The sequence below is a fragment of the Teleopsis dalmanni genome, chromosome 2, assembly GCF_002237135.1.
Source record: "Teleopsis dalmanni isolate 2A chromosome 2, ASM223713v2, whole genome shotgun sequence".
NCBI classification, from domain to species: Eukaryota; Metazoa; Arthropoda; class Insecta; order Diptera; family Diopsidae; genus Teleopsis; species Teleopsis dalmanni.
Window position 1 is genome coordinate 49,054,757 of NC_051847.1, and position 20,528 is coordinate 49,075,284.

Here is a 20,528-nt window from a genome sequence, read left to right on the forward strand (position 1 = left end):
AATAGTGGAGCATAGTTCCATATTACACAACTATAAATATATAAATTTTATGAAAGCATAAATTAAATTTAATTTTCTAATTACTTCTTTTTTTTATTTTTTACTTTTATAAAGTGCGTCCACTTATTGTTAGACTTAAAGGTGAAAATCATCCTTTATCAGCGGATAACTCATATCAGTTGAGCTGTGTTGTCATTGGTTCACGTCCAGCTCCCACAATCACTTGGTGGAAAGGCAGTACGGCAATGAAGAATACGCATGAAATTGTAAGTATTTTGGTAGAATGAATAATATATGGAGTGTTTTCTAATGAAGTGGTATAAAAGAAAATGTAGATTCATTAGCAGAAGAAATGAAAAAAATCATTTGAAAGAAATGGTAATTTTTTTTTGCGATGGAGGAGCTTTTAACGAATATTTATGGCTTAGATACTAAGCAAAATATTTTAAAAAAAATATTTTAAATAATATTTTAAAAAATAATTGAACTAAAAGATACACTATATCTTTAAAATTGTTTATTCAAAAAAATTGTTTTAGCCTCATGAAGTAATTCATAATTCTGTATACTTAAATGGGTTCTAAATCTATTAGTGATTCAAAATTTGTCTTTTTAATACATATATTTTTTAATAAATTTTCGTTCCTTTTTATAAAATTTAATTCTGAATCACCAACAAATATTATTCATTAATATTAATTATTATGTTGAAGCTATTTGAGCCAGTTCACTTAAGCGCTTTTACTCTTTCTTAACTCGAGGTATTTTCAAAACCCCTCTTTACGCCTTGACTGGATTATTGTTTATCACTTCATCAGACTAAGCAATAATTGACCTCAGATCTGCATACCACCCCGAGTAGCCTATTCGAAAAGATTTAAGTATAGAAATATATTAGGCATAAATTTAAAGAGTATTTAATTGACTAGGCAAAGGTGTATGACTTAAGCAGTTAATATAAGTCATATTTAGATACAATATATCTAAATATTAAAGAGATTTTTATTTAGATTTTTTTTAGTATTTAATCTTCATTAGTATTTAATCTTGGAATAAAAAATTATATCTAGCTTTTATGCTATATTGTTAGAAAACATACTTTATAATTAATTTCAATTTTTAAAGAAATAATTTGTTAAAAACCCTTTTGAAATTATAATTTTAATTAAGAAACATTCATTTAATTATATACACTTATTATGCATTATATACACTTATGCATTAAATTGCTTCATTTAAAATTTAATCAATAAATATTGCATTTACTTAATTAAACAAAACAACAACAAGTATTGAAGTTAATTAATCGCTTACATAAAAATAAAATAAATTATAGAGAAAAACGTCCGTCTCAGCAGAAAATTGTAATGAAATGCACGATTCGAGTGAAAACCGCAGCTGCATTTAGCCTTGCAATTTATTTACCAATTTTTTATTTAATTTTTACTCCGTCAATGTTTGCTCTTTAAATTTTCATTGCATATTTTACGTGTCATTTTCCTTGGTAGTGTCACATTTTACTTTTAACTTTTCACTTTTAAATTTTTGATTTTTGATTTTCTTTTTAAATTTTTCCCTACATTCTCTTTCCGTATTTTGACTAAAGAAAATTCTTTGAAAATTTATTGCATATTTTTGCACTGCACTTGAATGCTTTGCTACGTTACTTTATTTAATTTTTTCTTGCGTTTGTTCAAACTTTCTTAACTCGACTGCTTTTTCCTTGTATCAGGCAAATCCGGATGGAAATATGACAACGTCAATATTGACTTTTACACCCACCATCGATGATCGCGGAAAATTTCTTTCATGTCGTGCGGAACAGAGCATGATACCTGAATCTGGCAAGGAAGATGGTTGGAAATTGGATATTTATCGTAAGTTATGTTAAAATAAAAATAATTTTTTTGAAATATCTCAAGAAATATTTTTTTACATACACTATGCTATGGAATAATATTTTGTTTTTTATATATCACAGCATTTTTTATATTTTTTATGAAACTTACTATTCTATAAAAAAACAGAACCAAATTATAAAAATATTCTAATATTATATATAGTATTAATGAAATTATCCTTAATTTATAATAAAATAAAAACAAGTTTTAAAAATTTTTCATGAAATATTTTTATACTTTTCATGAGACTTACTATTTACTACTTTAAAAATTTTATACTATATATAGGATTATAGAGATATGAAAAATATCCCTAATTTATGTTAAAAAAATAACAAGTTTTTAAAATTACTCATGAAATTTTTATTTACATATTTATTTATTTACATATGAATAGAATAGAAATAACAGGGTACTAGCTCCCATTTGAGCAGAGCACTGCGACCATGATTGATCTTTTGTGCTACAACAGACCCTAACTGAACAATAGACATTCCGCCTTTCGAATGAAGGTCAAAATGTCGGTTGTTGAGGACTTCCTAATGTCGGAAGGTGAAAGCAATTCCCGACCCAGTGATCTCCTTCTGACCCAGATCAGAGCTGGGCAGTCACATAAGATGTGGCTGGTTGTCTCCTCTGCCTCTAAGCAGAGTCTACAATCTATCTCTTCAGATAGGCCCATTTTGTTGAGATGGTAACGTAGCCCATGGTGACCCGTTAGATATCCCACTAGCATCCTCAACTCTGTTCTGCTGAAAGTGGATATCTTATTGTAGCTATAAGGGAGAACCAGCTCTTTAGCCTGACGGTTACCTCGACTGTCGCGCCAGTAGCGACTTCTCTCGGTTGAAATCCAATCATTGATTAGAGACCTAGTTGTAGACCAACTTAATCCACAGAAAGGTTCTGGGCCACATATTAGAGTGGCGGATCCTGCCCGTGCAAGACTATCGGCAGACTCATTGCCATGGATTCCTGTGTGACCAGGCACCCAGCACAGTGTCACTTTATTATTGCTTGCCAACTGCTGCAGTGTGTCATAGCAGTCTGCTAGAAGCTTTGAGAAAAACTTCCAGGAGCATAACGCTTTAATTGCTGCTTGACTATCTGAATAAATATAGATTCGGGCGCCTTTCAACCCTTTGTTAATGTTGATACGAGCGCAGACCTCGATGGCGTGAACCTCTGCTTGGAAGACAGTGGGCCATATACAATGGGTTACAATGGGTCTGACCATTGTGCGGTATAACCATGATATAATTCTAGGACTTATGCCCCAGGTTCTACCATATGAGGTCCTACATGTCCACATGACCCGGGTGGCTTTGCCAATTATATTATTCAGGTGAGTGTTCCAGTTAAGACGCTTATCTAGGGTGACCCCCAAATATTTGACTTCATCGGAGCATTCGATAGCCGTATCCTTAATAGATAGGGACCCAATATTTACTTTGTACCTTCTGGAAAAAGGCACAATTACCGCTTTTTTTTATTTACATATACATACCATTATATATGTTTTTTATAGTAGTAGTAGTATTAGCTTTATTTACTTCATTTTAAATTTGTTGTATTACATAGATATTAAAAACAATTATATTATCTATATAAACTTACAGTTATGGCATTTTAGCCGTCTGCCGGTAGTTTAGATTAATCTAATAACTTGTTTTTATAAATATGAAATAAATATTATAACTTATAAACTCAATACAATATAAATATTAAATTAAATTACTATATCAAAAATAATAGATTTCATATAAATTAATTTAAAAATCTTCGTTAATAATATTTTGCCAATATTTTAATGCATTTTTAATAATGCATATACTTTTATATGTTTTTAATATATTACAGTACTTTTTTTTATTTTTTTTTGAAATTTTACTATTTTATACAAAACAAAAACAAACTTAAAATTTTGAATTAAATTCAGGTCTATAGAGAGTTAAGGATCTGTAAAATATTGAAATCAACTATATAAAATAAAGTTAAAAAAAATTAAAGGCGCTGTATTCCATTATTTATCCGATTCATGAAATCATAAAACATAAACATTTACGTATGTGTATATAAACATTTACATATATGTACGTATATGCACCATTTATATAGCTATATAATATAATTAATAAATATTAAAAATAAAAATTGAGAAATAAATTAAATTTGATTTTATTGTCTTTCCATTCAAAATTAGGCAAAATATCAACAGCATTTTAATTAAATTTTATGCCAAAAGTAACTCATTAGAATTATATACAGATATATATTTATAATGCTCACTTGGTTTAATGCAATTCTAATATATATGTGCTGTTCTATAAGTTAAAAATATGAAATCCTATAATTTTAATATAATATAGACTTTGTGTGTTAAACATATTTAACCATTACCATCATTATCAGCCACTGACAATATAACCAGTACACTAAAATAGTTTTGTTTTGTATATATTGGTCTATTACAATCGGAATGGTTTTTAAATGCCTATGCTATATATGAGGCTCTGATAATGATAGAGCCTTGAAATTTTTTGTCCTTTAAAAATAATTTGATGACTTGAATATAATGCATTAAATATATATTATTAAAATTATTTATATTTAAGTACTAATATTAAGTTATTTAAAAAAAAATGAATTTTTAAAATATAGGTATATTGGAAATTTTTATTTTTGATTTATATTTGCCATAAAATTTTATTAAAAAACTGAAACTTCCATAATGACATTATGGAATAGTTATTAAAAAGTAAATACACGCATTATGCCAAAAAATGATTTTAATTTTATTTTCGCTTCAGATTTATTTAATTTTATTGAAAAATTGAATATTTTAGAATAAAAATATGTTTTTAAATAAAAAAAAAATAGTATCATTTGCAATTTACTCATTACGTATACACACTAAATTTCAATTTAATACAATTTTAAACTATATTCTACCAAAAATACTAATTTTTTATATTTCATACCAATTATTATTAATTTATGGTAGTAATCATCACATTTTGCTCAAAAAATTTCTTTTAGAATTAAATTATTTTAGACGTATTTTTAAAAAATAATTTAACATGTATTTCACATATTGTGTATGCAAACTAAATTTCAGTTAAATTAATTCTAAAAAATTATTAAATTATTTTTTTTAATTATAATTATTTCTAATTCTGTAATCATTATATATTCTTTAAAAATTATTTTTTTAGAATAATTAAATATGTACTAAACTAGAATATGCAGAATAGAATATTTTACATAGAAAATGTATATGTACTAAATTTCAAGTAAATAAATAAAACTATTACAAATATTAATTTTTTATTTTTAATTATAATTATTTTTATTAAACTTAAATGAACTCTTATATATGGCTATTATCATAAACTGTTCTTTGTTATTAAATTATCCATATAAAAAATTAAACAGTATTTAAATCAGATTATTTTAAAAACTGATTTAATTTGTACTTGAATATTTATAATTCTCATTTTGTTAGGTAATTGCAATTTTCGCATATGTTAAGTGTCTCACGATAACTATATCAAATAATAAAATTTAATATAATTATTAGTGTATTTGAAATATATGGACCTTGATCTTCTTACCCATGATACAAGCAGTATAACCAGTACAATAAAATAATTTCAATTTGTAAAGACATTACTATTATTATTGTTCTACCATAATTATTAGGGAAAGTGATACAATTATAATTGTAAAGACATATATATGTATGTATTTTTTTTTTTTTGTATTGTTAATGTTGCATATTTAAATGGATGTTTTGAGATGTATTTACATTTTGGAGAAGTATACAGAATTTAACAAATTTTTAAAGTTATCCGTAACTGAGTTTTGTGGCTTTTAGAAAACTATAATATAGTTACAATTAGTATCTTTGATATATATATATATATATAGGCATACCTTGAACTTTTATTATTTTTGGTTCCATAATCATGAACTGTTTTCGTAGTTTCTTATATCATTATAAATTAAATTTAATACAAAAATTGTTTATAGTTATATACATATGTTTATTTATAATTCTCATATTGTTTATTGCAATGTTTATATAAATTCTTTAAAATGTATATAAATTTTTGTATAGTTTCATCTTTCATATAATTTTTAATCTACATGTCTGGAATATATATATCCATGCCCGTTTCTTATTCATCGGTATTCCTGTAGATTAACAAAGTGCTTTAGACTTAAATCTAAGTGATCTTAGATTTATTATTGTTCTTAGCATAAGCATTTAAAATAAGTTTATTGAAAAATGTGCTTTAATTGCAGTTATATACATATAATTAATGTTTTATCGCACTTTTAATTGCAATTTTTATATTATATGTATACAGTTTGAGATACTTACATCATTTGAAGCAGCTTATAGTATTTGATGTATTTAATAGTGAGTGTGACTTAGATAAACATACTTATCCACATGAAATTCATTACTGACAGCGAACCAATACTTTAAAAGGCTTGACTCGATAAACAATATATAGCGTGCGAACTATATGCTCTACTACTAAATTTAGCGAAAATAATACCACTTATCAACATTGCTTACTAAACTACTACTTAGTAATATCATAAATAGATACTTATAACATAACGGAATCTGAAATTTAAAAATAGCCCAAAGCAATATCTTTTTATATTGCATCAATATCAAGGCCCTTTATTAGAGCAAAAATAAAATTTGTTCTGTTCAAAATCTCTACTTGAGTATAGTTTTATGAAAACGAAATTTGATTCCGATAGTCCAAACACAATTATTCCCTGCTTTGATTATTATATTAATTTCTTTGAGTATTAAGAAACCGCAAAGTCTATTTTAAAATTAAAATTGCTCAGTAGATAAAAAATAAAAACTGAGTTTTACATCTTATTTTTTTTTAAATAATTCTTATATAAGAGTGTGTATTTTAATGTGCTTTATTTAATTTCGGTAAGCTTCCTTTCTTTAAGTAAGAGGATTAATTATAATAAGGAAATCATAAATTTTTCAAAAAAAAAATCAATGAATTTAAAAATATTTATAGAATAAACCAAAACGTTTTCAACTTTTAAGTTAGCAAAATTTTTAAAAATAATTACTGCACTTTGCACCTCTTCCAGTAAATCCTGTCAAATTACTAAGTCAATATAATATAGAGAAAATTAGAATGCCTAATGTTTTTGTCCTTTGCTGAAAATGTCAAATGATGATAAGGGTTGCATGCACATACATATCTTAATGTATATCTGCATTCGCTTAAACAGTAGATAAGAAGGACACCTGAAAATTAACCTTAGAACTCAAACCAAATTTAAATGTCAAACTTCATAAGGACTAATTTTAATAATATTTTTATCATTTTTATAAACCGAACCAGAAAAAGAGAAGAAACTGTACTTTCTTACAACTTTTATATAAATTAAGTAATTTTACAAGAAAAAAATGTGTAAAGAAGAATATTTTTGGGTTAAGATATAAGTTTAAAATATTTTTAGAATTCTATTTTTAATGCCATCTACTGAATATACACACAAATTTTTTTTATATTTTTTTTAACAATTATTTAAAAAATAACATAAAGTTTGATATAATTAATTATTAATTCTTTAACTTTAAATAATTTAATATGCATTTTTTCTACATCTGCAGATATTCCGGTTGTGAGTTTGGAATTGGGCACCAACTCTATGAACTCATCACTTCGAGAAGGCATTGACGTCTTCTTCGAATGCAACATCAAGTCAAATCCTTGGATATATAAAGTCAGTTGGCGGCATAATGTAAGTTAATCTTAGTTTTTATTTTATATATTAGACACAAATTATACATTATATACATAAAGACTGTTTAAATTTAATTTTAATTTCTCTTTCACTTTCTAAAGTAAGTTTTACTTAATTTTCTACAGGTATTATATATGGAAACACACTTCTCAGTTAATATGAAACCATGAAAATTAGAATAAGAATTTTATGTACATCAGTAGATACAACATTTTTCTCGTTAATACATATTTTTTCTTAAGAATGGTCTTGCAATCTTCCCCCTTTACGCATCTATGTTATATATGCTATGTAGTATTTCGCCTTTCTATTTTGGTTAAGTGAAAGAATGTCGAATACCGCTTTAATATAGTAAATTGAAATTTGTTATTTACATATAAATTAGCCTTAAGCAGTTGCAAATCAACAAGGATAAGTCATAATATACATCGAATTCATTCATAGTCAAGTACCTTTTACCCACAAGTTTACGCACATAACACGTACATATGCCAAAATATGCTGAGGGCATAAAATTTCTTATTATGAATTTTTCCCAATTTTTCCCCATTTTTGCAGTTTTTATTTTTACATACGCCGCTGGCCAACCACTAATAAAATAAACTGCACGATTTAGAAAATAGAAATTTTTTTTACTCCTTGAAAGTCTTTATTTTTTTGTACTTTTTTTTAAAATTATTTTTATTTTATTCCTTAGTGTATAAAAAAATTGTAAGTGAAAAATTTAATAGCCTTCCAGTGAGAATATCTCTATATAATATTATTATACATATATGCATAAAATAAGTGTATATTATATAGAGTAATAACTCTCTATATTTACGTATAAGTTATGAGTTGACAACTTGATTAGATTAAGTCACATGTGACAGTAAATCCAGCTGACCAACTCAGTTAGCTCTTACAGATCGATTGCAATACATACACCTATTCATCATCATTGATTCCATCAAATTTGATAATAGAACACATCATCATTGCTTCCATCAAACTTAATAATAGAATAATAGATGAATCATAGAATAGAGTTGTGACTTTCTATATTTATGTAAAAGTTATGAATTGTTAGATTGGGTTACTATGACAGTAAGTCCAACTGACTAACGCAGTTAGTCCTTACAGATCCATTGCGATACATTCACCCATTCATTCATAATCCACTCATAAGAAGAGAGCTTTAATTTTTGTTAATTAAGGAATAATTTTGAGGCTGTAATAAAGCGCAGGATATTATGACTTTTAGCGCTGCAATAGGGTGAGCCCCTATACTCCACTTAGGATAGAAAGACAGCAGTAAGAAAGTGGGTACGCTACTTTGAGAAGATATCTAGAGTATTATTAATTAATCTCTAGTATTATGAAAATTGTTTCCAGAGCAACTCGATTGCAAGAATTATACCAGATTTACCAATCGAAAACGCTATTAGTAAGTAACACTGTTGTGACTAACGTGAGGTGGTGTAGAAAATTTAGTTACCGTGACCAAAGTTTAATCGAGTTTTTATGTTCCACTCAATGTCAAATTTTCAATATTCATTGAAAAAAGCAATCATGTCACATATGATTTGAACATGACTATCTCTATAGTCATAACCCTTACTCATATACTTTTTACACAAAATGTAGAATTAATTTATTTTTTCTATATTATTTTCTATCAAAGCTATTATAGTACAAATACATTTTTCACAAATTATATCTATTTCATTATATTCATTTTATTTGTATGGTTTTAGGGTAACAATTTGGAGAACAACATCGCTGAAGGCATCATTGTGGCCAACCAAAGTCTTGTACTACAAAATGCTAGCCGGGCACGTAGTGGGATTTATACATGCATTGGAAGCAATCGGGAAGGTGACGGTGAGAGTAATCCGGTGCATTTGGACATAAAATGTAAGTGAATATTGTGAAACTATTTTATATAAATTTATTTCAAAAAAATTAATATTATTTTATTTTAAGAATATTAAAAAATATTTTTCAAATAATATTTATTTTATTATAAAACTAACAATGGTATTAAATAATAAATATTATATACACATAGCAACATATTAATAAAAGAAAAAGTATTTTGTTTAACATTCATAAGAGCAAATTCAGTCCAATTTCACTATTTTTCAATTTCATTTAAATCACAAATAAATGTGGTTAAATCAGATATAAAATTCTTTTGTGATTATTATGTAGAAATGTGTGTTGCAGTCTTAATTAAACATACGTACCTACACTAATTGCATTGTAACTATGCATTCACAGAATATTTGTCAAAATAAACCAAATAATTGGTCGAATGTAATGGTATATATTCCTTTGGAATGCCAACATATTATGGACATGGAATGTCCAAGTCATTGTTGAGAGCCAAAGCACTCTTAAACTCGGAGACTCGGAAACTTAATGAAAATGTTATTAGTACTTTTGAATGGTTTTCATACTTTATAAATTCTTTGAGTTACTGTCGTTTCTGACACCTAAACAAAAATCACAAAAATTTATTTATTAAAATACTGGACAAATCAAGAGTAATTTAAAATTTCATTTAATATTCAAATCATAAAAAGTTGGTTTTATTTTTCATTACACATTTTCTAAAAACATCACTGTCATACATACCTCAAAGACAATAAATTGTTTACGCAATTTTAAAAATTAATTAAAATAATTTTCACTTCCCAGGTGGAAATGGTGCAAAGTAACTTACTTCAAAGTTTATTATTTAAATGAATACTTACTGAAGCTATAGAGAACAATCATTATTTTAATAAAAATATATCAAATACTTGAAAAAGAACAAAAGTTATATATGGCATTTACTATAAGTCGGATAACACTATAGTCCGATCACTGATATACTTCTGAGCGGAATGAACTTTAAACAATTCCCTTCAAATTCAAGAAAACATTCAGTATCTGGTTTTATTCTTTTAAAAGAATAATTTTATCTCTTTTGGCTACTTACATGCTGCCCTTTAATATATTTTAATCAAAACATATAGGAAATGTCACTTGACAAAATCCTACATACATATTAAAAATATATATATTTGCAAAGCTGGCTTCGACAGTCTTTTTCGTCTTCTGTCAGAATACGTGGCACAAAGTACAGAAAGATCTTTCGTTGGTCCAAATTCTCCATAGAAATTTGATATATCTTCTGCTCAAAAACTACTCGGATTTTGTAAATAAAACACACAAATTTAAATTTTATTCCAAATTTATTTTATCTACTTCAAAATATACTCCTTCTGAAGCGATACCAATTAGGCAACGTAGCGATCAATATTGGTGGTCTGGTTTTTTTGAAGGAATTTGATGAACAAATTTTCATGTGCGTTCCAAAATGTGGACCCTATAACCTTGCCAACTGTCTCTGTTGCGTTTAATTATGTTACATTCATGTTATATTTATTTTTAGTAATATAAAGTTATTATTATATTTATTATTAATAATATTGTATATTATTATATTTATTATTTATATTACATTGAATTTTAACATCTGTTTTGACGAAAAAAACTAAATTCTTAATATAAAGTTTAATATAATTGTTTTCAATAGAAATGTATATCGAAAAGTATTAAATTACATGAATAAAAATTTATTAGTTTTATTAATTTTTTAATTAATTAAAGTAAATGAAAGTTATAGTTTATATAGTTTATGTATAGAATTTGAATTTGGCAGGGCACGAATTCAACGCTTGGTACTTCCAGTCTCAATAAATTATTTATATATAATTAAATATAAAAAATAATTCTAAGACCACTGATGATGTCTATTTGGCAGTACTCGAAACAGTTGTTAGTCAGTCAAAACTTCGAATTATTAATAAAAATAATAAAATTTCTTATTTATACTATATAAATATATAAAGCTCTCTTACTCAAAACAATATTTCAATTTCAGTTAAATCATTATGAAATTGTTTTTCGTTTCAAGTCTTCAGTAAATAATTTATGTATCTACACAATTAAGTTTTTAAATTTAATATTCCAAATTTTTATGTATTTACTCCTATTCATTTATAAGAAAATTACAAAATTAAATAAACTAGTATAATAGTATGTACAAATTTATTTTCACAATTTTTCACGTTTTATTAAAAATATTTCACCATAGAAATGGAATTCAGAAAAACAATTAAAAACAATTAAATAGAATAACTTTAACATTATATGAAATCATATTTTTTCAGGCAATTCAATTTTTTAACAATTTTAATTGCGAAATTATTAATTATACTTTGCCATTCAATCGCCAATAATGTGACTATAAATGAATTTTCCGATAAAGTTAAATTGAAAATCCTAAAATGGAAATCAGATAAGCCGGAGAGCAGTTCATATATTGGCTACAAAGCAAAGAATGCATTAAAGCGATTGAATTACATTTTAAGCTTTTTAAACTGAAGTCAATATTTTGTTTTAATTATGCAAATTAAATAACAACAAAAACATAACTTCATACTTCAGTCCAAACATTCCAACACTTACACACACGCGTACTTCCTTCTCCATTCAATCACTCATACTTGCCTTTCTTTATTGTAGTTGCACCACTCTGTCGCGCGGGCCAACGCACCACCTACAGTTCGGGACGTCATGAAACCGTTAAGGTTGCCTGTGAAATTGAAGCAAATCCAACGGAAGCAAGTTACATCTGGAAATTCAATGCGTCACTTGGCGAAACCATTGACATACCGGCATCACTTATAGCTGTCGACCGTGGACGTAGCATAGCACACTACACGCCTATGACGGAAAACGTAAGTGTGGCAGCACCGTGCAGAACACGTTACGAGTGTCACTGCATAAATTATGACATGCATGAGTGTTGACTGAACATACACAATGTCGGCTAGCTCAAGTTCGATATACCGAAGAAGTCTGAGCAATGTCCATATATGTTTATATGTTTGTTTAAGTTGTGTAAGTTGTGATAAATCATCAATTTTTCAATAGACGCGCATAATTTTCCGAACGAATTGTGGTTTTGAATTTTTATGAAGTTTGAAGTACCCATACATTTACGCAAACATAGAAACATGTACGCACACATGCATGCATAAATTATCCACTCAGTATGGGATCTGGGAGCCATTGAATTTGCATTGGTGCTTTGGTACTTAAATATCTTTTCTTGTAGGATTATGGAACTTTATTGTGCTGGGCAAGCAATGAAATTGGTGACCAGAGCGAACCGTGCGTTTATACAATTACACCGGCAGGTGAGTTAAATTGACTATTATGTCCTTTGCGCATTGGGATTCATTGAACGACATATCGGCAGTTCGATACACCGTATGAATATGCTAATAAGGCCGTACGTGTTAGAGTTCTGAAATCTGTAAGAAGCGTAAAATGAGCTAATCTATTCTTTGTCAACATTTGTCATAGCATTTATACTGAAAGTGGTCGGTATCTTAAAATGACCAGAATGTTTTGAAATGATTTGAACGCACTAGGGGAAATTGTTGTTCAACTATATTTGTAATTTGATTATTAAATTAGCAAGATTTGATGGAACATATAATTGAAACTATCAAATAGAAAAATTATAAACAAAATTAAATATTAATTATAAATCATAAATTTATCAGGTTTAAGATACTAAGACAGTATTTAAAGATATGACCTTCCTCACTATGCACGTTTTTTGGCATAAACTTGAATAGTGTAGTAATTATGGAAGGTAAACCTGAATAAGTTAAGAAATTATTAATAGTATTAATTAAAGTCCTCGGATATGATAATTACCTTTACCTAAAATAATTTACCTTTAAGGTTACGTTAATACGTTCAATAATTTTGCAGCTTTTTTATATTATCTTCAACAATTTAGAATGACTTTATTTAAATTATTACTGTGTTCACAGGACAAACATAAAACCTTTGTCACAAAAATCATTTACTTTAAATAAAACATTAAAAATTATTATTAACAAACTATTACTTACGATTTGTCACATTTTATTGTCTAATCGAACATTTGTAGAGTAACACTTTTGTAGTAGTGTTAGTAGACATTTATATTTTTTACACATACATATATCAAATCAAATCACACTTTATTTGTCAAGTTATATAAAACAGCTGTTAATTTCAGAGTAATCTTGCTACTCTTGCAAAATATCTAGGGTGTTATATATTAATCTGGAGTGTTAATCTTTTCGCTCGAGACTTACCAATCGAAAAAGAAAACTGTAATGAATGTGAATCTCAATTGAAAAATTTAGGCGATTTCCCAAGCCAAAAACGGCATTAGTTAGTGAGCCCTATATAGAGTCCAATAATAGAGTTCTTGGATTAAATCCTTAAGTGTCCGGACTCATACATGAAATTCATTTAAGTGCCCTATCAACTTAATGACAGGAATATGTAGTCTTTCTCTTCTTCTAGTCTTTATTCTTAACTTTGACTTTAACTATATATTTTACTAAGGCATAATTAACTTCATGAATAAACCAGCAAAATTACTGGATGCTAACCGGGCCAACAATATCAATGATATAAGTTATTTGTTATCAGCTATTGTCTGAAGCATATTCCTGCTGGATAGTGCATAGAAATGACAACGTAAATGATGTTTACAAGCAAACGTAGGTCACTAAGTTAAGTGTGTTACCAGAACTTTATGGTAACATTAACTGTTTCAAAGAGACAACTATTTTAGATTACGAACTACGTTGTCAGTTTGATAGAAAAAGAGTGATATTCTTAATTTTTGTATATACAAATCGGACAGACGCTTGTGGAATGAAATACCTGGAGTGAAGAAATGCATTCTAAAGACCACTAGGTAGTGCAGAGCCAATAAATGAGACTTTTCTCACTTATATCTGAATTGCAACTAACATTTAACCTATCAGCATGTCTCCTTATAAACCAGTGAGCCATCAATGTGACCATTCTATTGGATAGTGTAAAGCGAGTAAGACTTAGTTGCGCTTTTCTTTTCGGATTGCAGTTTGGCTATATATTCGTGTAGTTTGGCATTAATGCCTTTTAATTCATCTTTAGATCACATTTTGGATTATGTGTATCTCTACATACACACTGTAGAACTAATTTAACTAAAAATGATGCCTACATCTATAATATTATATACGTATTTATAAGACGTGACATTGGTTATTATAGAAACTATACTACATAATACCACATATAATAAGAATGATGAGACAAATGGCGCAATCAACTGATATCTATTTATAAATTTATCTATATGAAACTATTAGTAAATTATTCTTATGGATTTAAGGTTAATTCACTGACACAGATGCATTTTATCAATTCAAGTCGATCAAATTAAACAAAGGTTGAATTTGGTTGAATTTATTATGAAAAGTTCACATAAGATGCTACTAAAAATAAATGTATTTCAGCATACAGCATTTAATTCAATATATTAATAAAATACACAAAATTTATTTTCCAAATATAATTGTAGTTCATTCAATGGATGCTCCCTCACATGCATACCAAACACAATACTATAAATAGTAATGTGTTGTAACACTAATAGTTTTTCTTTTATCTCGTACTATCTGGGGATATATCACAATCTGAATATTTTGATGCCACGCTTCGAATTTTTTCTTCTTAAAATATCTTACCATCAAAGGAATGGATTGTTGTCCTCCGCTTCACAATATCTAAGGCACCACTAGTTTGCACTGCAATCGAAAAACACATCATCAACATCCGGATATTTCGATATCGTATTTTGAACTATTTCTTTTTCATGTAACTCTGAAAAAAATAAATCCCGGATAATTTGTTACCCATCTCTTAACCACTCCTGCACAGCCTACAAGTTTTCTTCCCACAATCCAGAAACGCATCAACTTCCAAATACCTTGTGCATCACCCTTTGAACTGGTCCTTCTTCACATATTTTATAACTAGATGAATATGTCTGGATGGATTATTTCCCCTTTTGCTTCTCAATTCCAGAACCAGCATGTAGATTGTGGGAAAAGTTTTTCGGCATTAATTCTTCAATTTAACGGCTGAGATGCGGCGTGGTGCTCCTGAATAGAGCATACCTCCCAACGGAATGTTGATCGAGGATAAGACCATAAATTTTTTTTGTTCAGCAACAATTTTATTTTGTAAATTGAATAACACAGTTGGCTTATTTATGACAGTGTGAACCTTTCTGCATCTATTTTTTTTCGTTACGACGCACACATAGTCAGGCGGACCATATTCTCCACGATTCAAATTTAGTAATGCAATCATTTTTACCAAGAAGAAAATTTTGTGAACCAAATTTGTGGTCAATAATAAATATATGAATTTTGTAAACTTTATGTTTCTAAATTTTGATTCATTACTTACATTTTTTTTCTGAAATTAAAATATTTAGTCTACTATGGTTTATGGAAACAGTTAATGTATATATATATATTTTAATATATGGGTTAACTAAGTTTAAAATTAATATTTTTAAGAATTTTTAACAATTTTGATTTACAATGGAATTTTTATTTGAAATTAAGAACGTATCTATTCTTCTATGTACTACAAACATTGAGCCGTTCTTGATAAGAACATACGATGAAAACAAAGTCTCTCAATTTGAATTCGCTAAAACTCTTATATTGAATCTATTCTTACGATCCCATCTGCTAATGTTCAATATGATTACAATTTCTAAGTGCAAGAGCTGCTAGATACATAAAATTTATTTATTAGAAATTTTTCCTAATGTTGCCAATCATTACTAAGAACCGGTTTCTGCTGGTTTGAATGTGATTAAGTAGATGTTCGAGAATATCCTGGTCCAAAACGTGTTGCAAATGCGACTTAGTTGAGTCGCAAATGACAAAACTTGAGAGTTTTTCCTTGATGAGTTCTGTGTCCATTGTGGTATCCGATTTAAAGAGCAAATTTGTTTTATTACTCATACTAAAGCAAAAAGTGTTGTATATCATGAATATGTTACCGCTAACAAAGACAACTTATATAATATATTTAAAAGATCTTTAATAGAAAATCGACTGAAGTATGATATTATACGGCTTAGGTTAGGTTAGTAATAACGAGTAATCGAGTAATAACAATTGATGAAACATAGATCCATTACTTCATACCTAAGGGAAAACAATAAGCCAAAGAATGGGTAGAATCTGGAGGTAGTGTTCCCAAACGAGTTGAACTCAACAATCGGCGGGAAAAGTTTTGGCTTCCGTATCTTGGGATTCAAGTGGAATCATTTCCATAGACTATTTGGAAAAATGAAAAACAATAACATCAGACTACTATTGCATATTATTGGGTGGATTGAATGAGGAAATCAAGAAAAAAGGAACACATTTGTCGAAAAAAAATTTTGTTTTCGCAGGATAACACACACTTAACACACGTCAACGAAAACCAAGCCAAAATTAAATGAATTACGGAACAAAATACTTCTTCACCCACTAGATTTCTCCAGATTTGTGTCCCAATGACTATTACTTGTTTCCACACTTGAAAAGATGACTTCAGCGAAAGAGATTTTGAAGTGGAATGGGAAACTGGGATACATTTTGGAAGATTTTTGATAAATCGTAATATTTAAAAAATATACAAATGTTGAAAGATTATTGGACTCGGTGTGTCGGGCTAAAAGGGAACTATATTGAAGCATAAAATTTAATTTTTCAAATATTTATCAATACCCTTAGTATGATCCAGATTGATCATAATTATAATCCAACAATAATAATAATAATAATTTATTTATAATAATAAAAATAATTATTTATTAATCCACCTAGTATAATCCAGATCGCTCTTAATAATAATTCTTGTCTATTCCTACTACATTTGTAGATATGCAGTATGAAATCATACGATATTTAATTAATGTTCGATTATTAAGTTTTGTGCATAACGAAGAATTCGCTTTTAAACTTAAACTATACATAATTTCCATTACTTAAAAAATTTCATCAATTTGTAATATTTAATAAATATTATTTATAAACATTTATTAAATTTCAAATTTCCAAAATAAACACATGTGAGAAATATTCAATATCCTCATATTTACTCTACTAAACAAACATGAAGAGTCTACTCGACATCCGAAATTTATGGTATATAAAAAAAAAATCATTACTTTGAACTATTTATTTGGGTGGGAGTACATTAGCATACATTTAAGCATTTAACAATCTGATTTCATGAATGAAATTTTGTGAAAATAGAAATTACTTAAAATTGACCACTTGACAGGCGAACCGGATCCTTTGGTTAACTGCACATTACTCAATCAAACATCGACTGGTTTTCAAATTGAATGCATTGAGGGTTTCGATGGTGGCCTGATGCAAGACTTTATAATGGAAGTTTACGTAAATGGCACAACGCGTCATCCCAAAATTTACAAATCAAAGTGAGTACGAAATTGTGTGGCTGCTCTGCACTCAACGCTTTCAACAATCTGAATCTGAATACTGAAACTGATTTGTGGATTTTTGTGTATTTTTTCTATTTCTATTTCCGTTTCATGAAAATATTTTAAAATAGAACGCCATACTTTGAAGTACGTGGTTTAGTGCCAGGCGTCGGATACAATGTCTTTTTGATTGCACACAATAGCAAAGGACGAAGCAATGCCACAATTTTGCAAGTCTACACACTCAAGGATCCTGAAAAGCAAACAGGTAAACCAAAAAAAAAATTAAAAATAGATAAATCAAAGCAAATAGTAGAGAAAAAAGATATCCTCTTTGGTAGCAGCTAAATTAAAAGAATATATTAACATTATTTATATTTAGTTAGAATAAATACTAAAAAATTAAAAATTTTTATTTTATTAATGTTAAATAATATTTTTATAATATTAATATAATTTTTTTTATATATATTTTCTTCAGTGATTTTATTTTACATTGAAAATAAGGCATGTTTTGAATAAGTTTTAAATATAATTTTTGCTAATATTTTAACATAAAGTTTTTTCACATTTTATTTTTATTAAAATAAATTTCAGTTATTATAACATATAAAAAAAGCTATCAACCAATTTTGTTTCAAAATGAGTTTACAACAGTTTTTCCAATACCAATTGCAACTTTTACTAATAAATCAACCGATAACAGTAAGAATAATAACAGTTTTTAACTATAAAAGTTCATCCCAGCCATACAAGAGTTCATGACTCTATCGAAAAAAAAGAAATCACATTTTATTTTCCAGCATAAAAAATCCTGCAAAAAAATTCAATTTTTATTTGAAAAAGTTTAAATGTCGAAATTTTTTCTCTTTTTTATTTTTATTTTAAATACAACATAGACCATTCACTCGCTTATGCACCCGTCATAGAGGATATCCGGCCATTTTTGGGCATATTGGTTGGCATAGTTGGCAGCATTTTTCTTGTTGCGCTTATAATTGTGATAATTGTGCGTGTACGAGGCTCATCTGGCCGTGATCGCAATAATTACTCCCAGCATTCTGGCGGCGGACGAAATAACAATGGTAGCGCCGGTATGGGTACATTACAAAATGGTCAATCAATACAGGATATGCGCAACGGAAGAGAAACCTGTCATGTTACCAGCAGTTTAGATAGCATTGATAAAAATCCAGATATCATACCACAGGGTAAGTTTCATTTCAGTTTCATTTCCAAATTACGTTCCAACAGATTCAATAATTTCTATGCATATCACAAAAAAAAATCCTGTTGTATTTTTTTCATTCTGCTTTAAAGATGGACGCGATGATGATGATGAATGGACAACCAAAGGACATAATCGTGCTTACGCCACTGCCGCTTTAGCTGAACAAAATGCTGTAATTACTTCAACTACTTATGACCATATTGTGCCAACTTATGCTGTTGTCGACAAGAAATCACAAAGTCATTTGCAACTACTGCAGCAGCAACAGCAACATCATGGACAATATGTCCAATATAGCACACTGATACCAGCTAGCAAAATTGCAGCTTATCCTGCTCAACAGCCACAGCCACAGAATAAGGTAAGTTTCGGTGAGGCTCGAAGCCTAGAATAATTTCAAACTTGCAGTTCGTTAAACAATAATTATTTATAATTACACAGAAAACCATTGTGAAATGGTTGAAAGACAGTTGTCTTTTGAAATGACATATTAATACACTTAAAACGTTTAAAAAATAATAAATCTCTTCCAACTAAAATATTTAACTACCAAACAAAACTTAATTGGACTAATTTGTGAAACAAACAAGATGTAGTTGAAGTTGAAGGACATGTAGAAGATAGATTAGAAGAAGTAGTAGAAGATCTTGATATGCAGTTGGATATTAGCTGAACAAATTGTATGCAGTGGTTTAACTATTTACTTATTACTATTTTTTGAAAGCTATAACTTTTTAAAATGAGGAAATATGTAAAGATTTAAAGACTTAAAATTTCCTATAACGATATGGCGATCATGATATCATGATATGACGATCACGTTATGGTATGACGATCCTGCCATGTTATGGTGACCCTACCATGGTTATCGTGCATGATATGCCGATCCTACCATGATATGCCGATCCTGTCATGATATGGCGATCCTGCCATGATATGGTGATCCTACCATGATATGGTGATCCTACCATGATATGGTGATCCTACCATGATTGGTGTTCGTGCCATGATTTGATGATCCTGCGATAATATGGTGATCCTGCCTGATATGGCGATAGTACCATGATATTGCGATTCTGCCATGATATGTCGGACCTACCATACCGTGGCGATCTTGTGTTTATATTGCAATCCTGCCTGAGTATGGTGATACTATCACTATATAGTGATTCTGCCATTATATGGCGATTCTGTCATT

At 28.3% G+C, this 20,528-nt stretch overlaps 1 protein-coding gene across 2 annotated transcripts in view; it reads left to right on the forward strand.

Annotated features, from left to right (window-relative positions):
- The window catches only part of LOC119677515, a gene marked incomplete at its 3' end in the record, with an annotated part of 83,641 nt that extends 63,950 nt beyond the window's left edge, over positions 1-19,691 (forward strand). For both annotated transcript variants that reach the window (XM_038088892.1, XM_038088893.1), the window contains 10 exon segments: positions 115-266; positions 1,733-1,877; positions 7,570-7,700; positions 9,440-9,599; positions 12,261-12,475; positions 12,856-12,937; positions 17,937-18,096; positions 18,231-18,367; positions 18,999-19,310; positions 19,420-19,691. In XM_038088892.1, coding sequence (XP_037944820.1) covers positions 115-266; positions 1,733-1,877; positions 7,570-7,700; positions 9,440-9,599; positions 12,261-12,475; positions 12,856-12,937; positions 17,937-18,096; positions 18,231-18,367; positions 18,999-19,310; positions 19,420-19,691 — 1,766 coding nt within the window.
- Between the last annotated feature and the right edge of the window lie 837 nt (positions 19,692-20,528).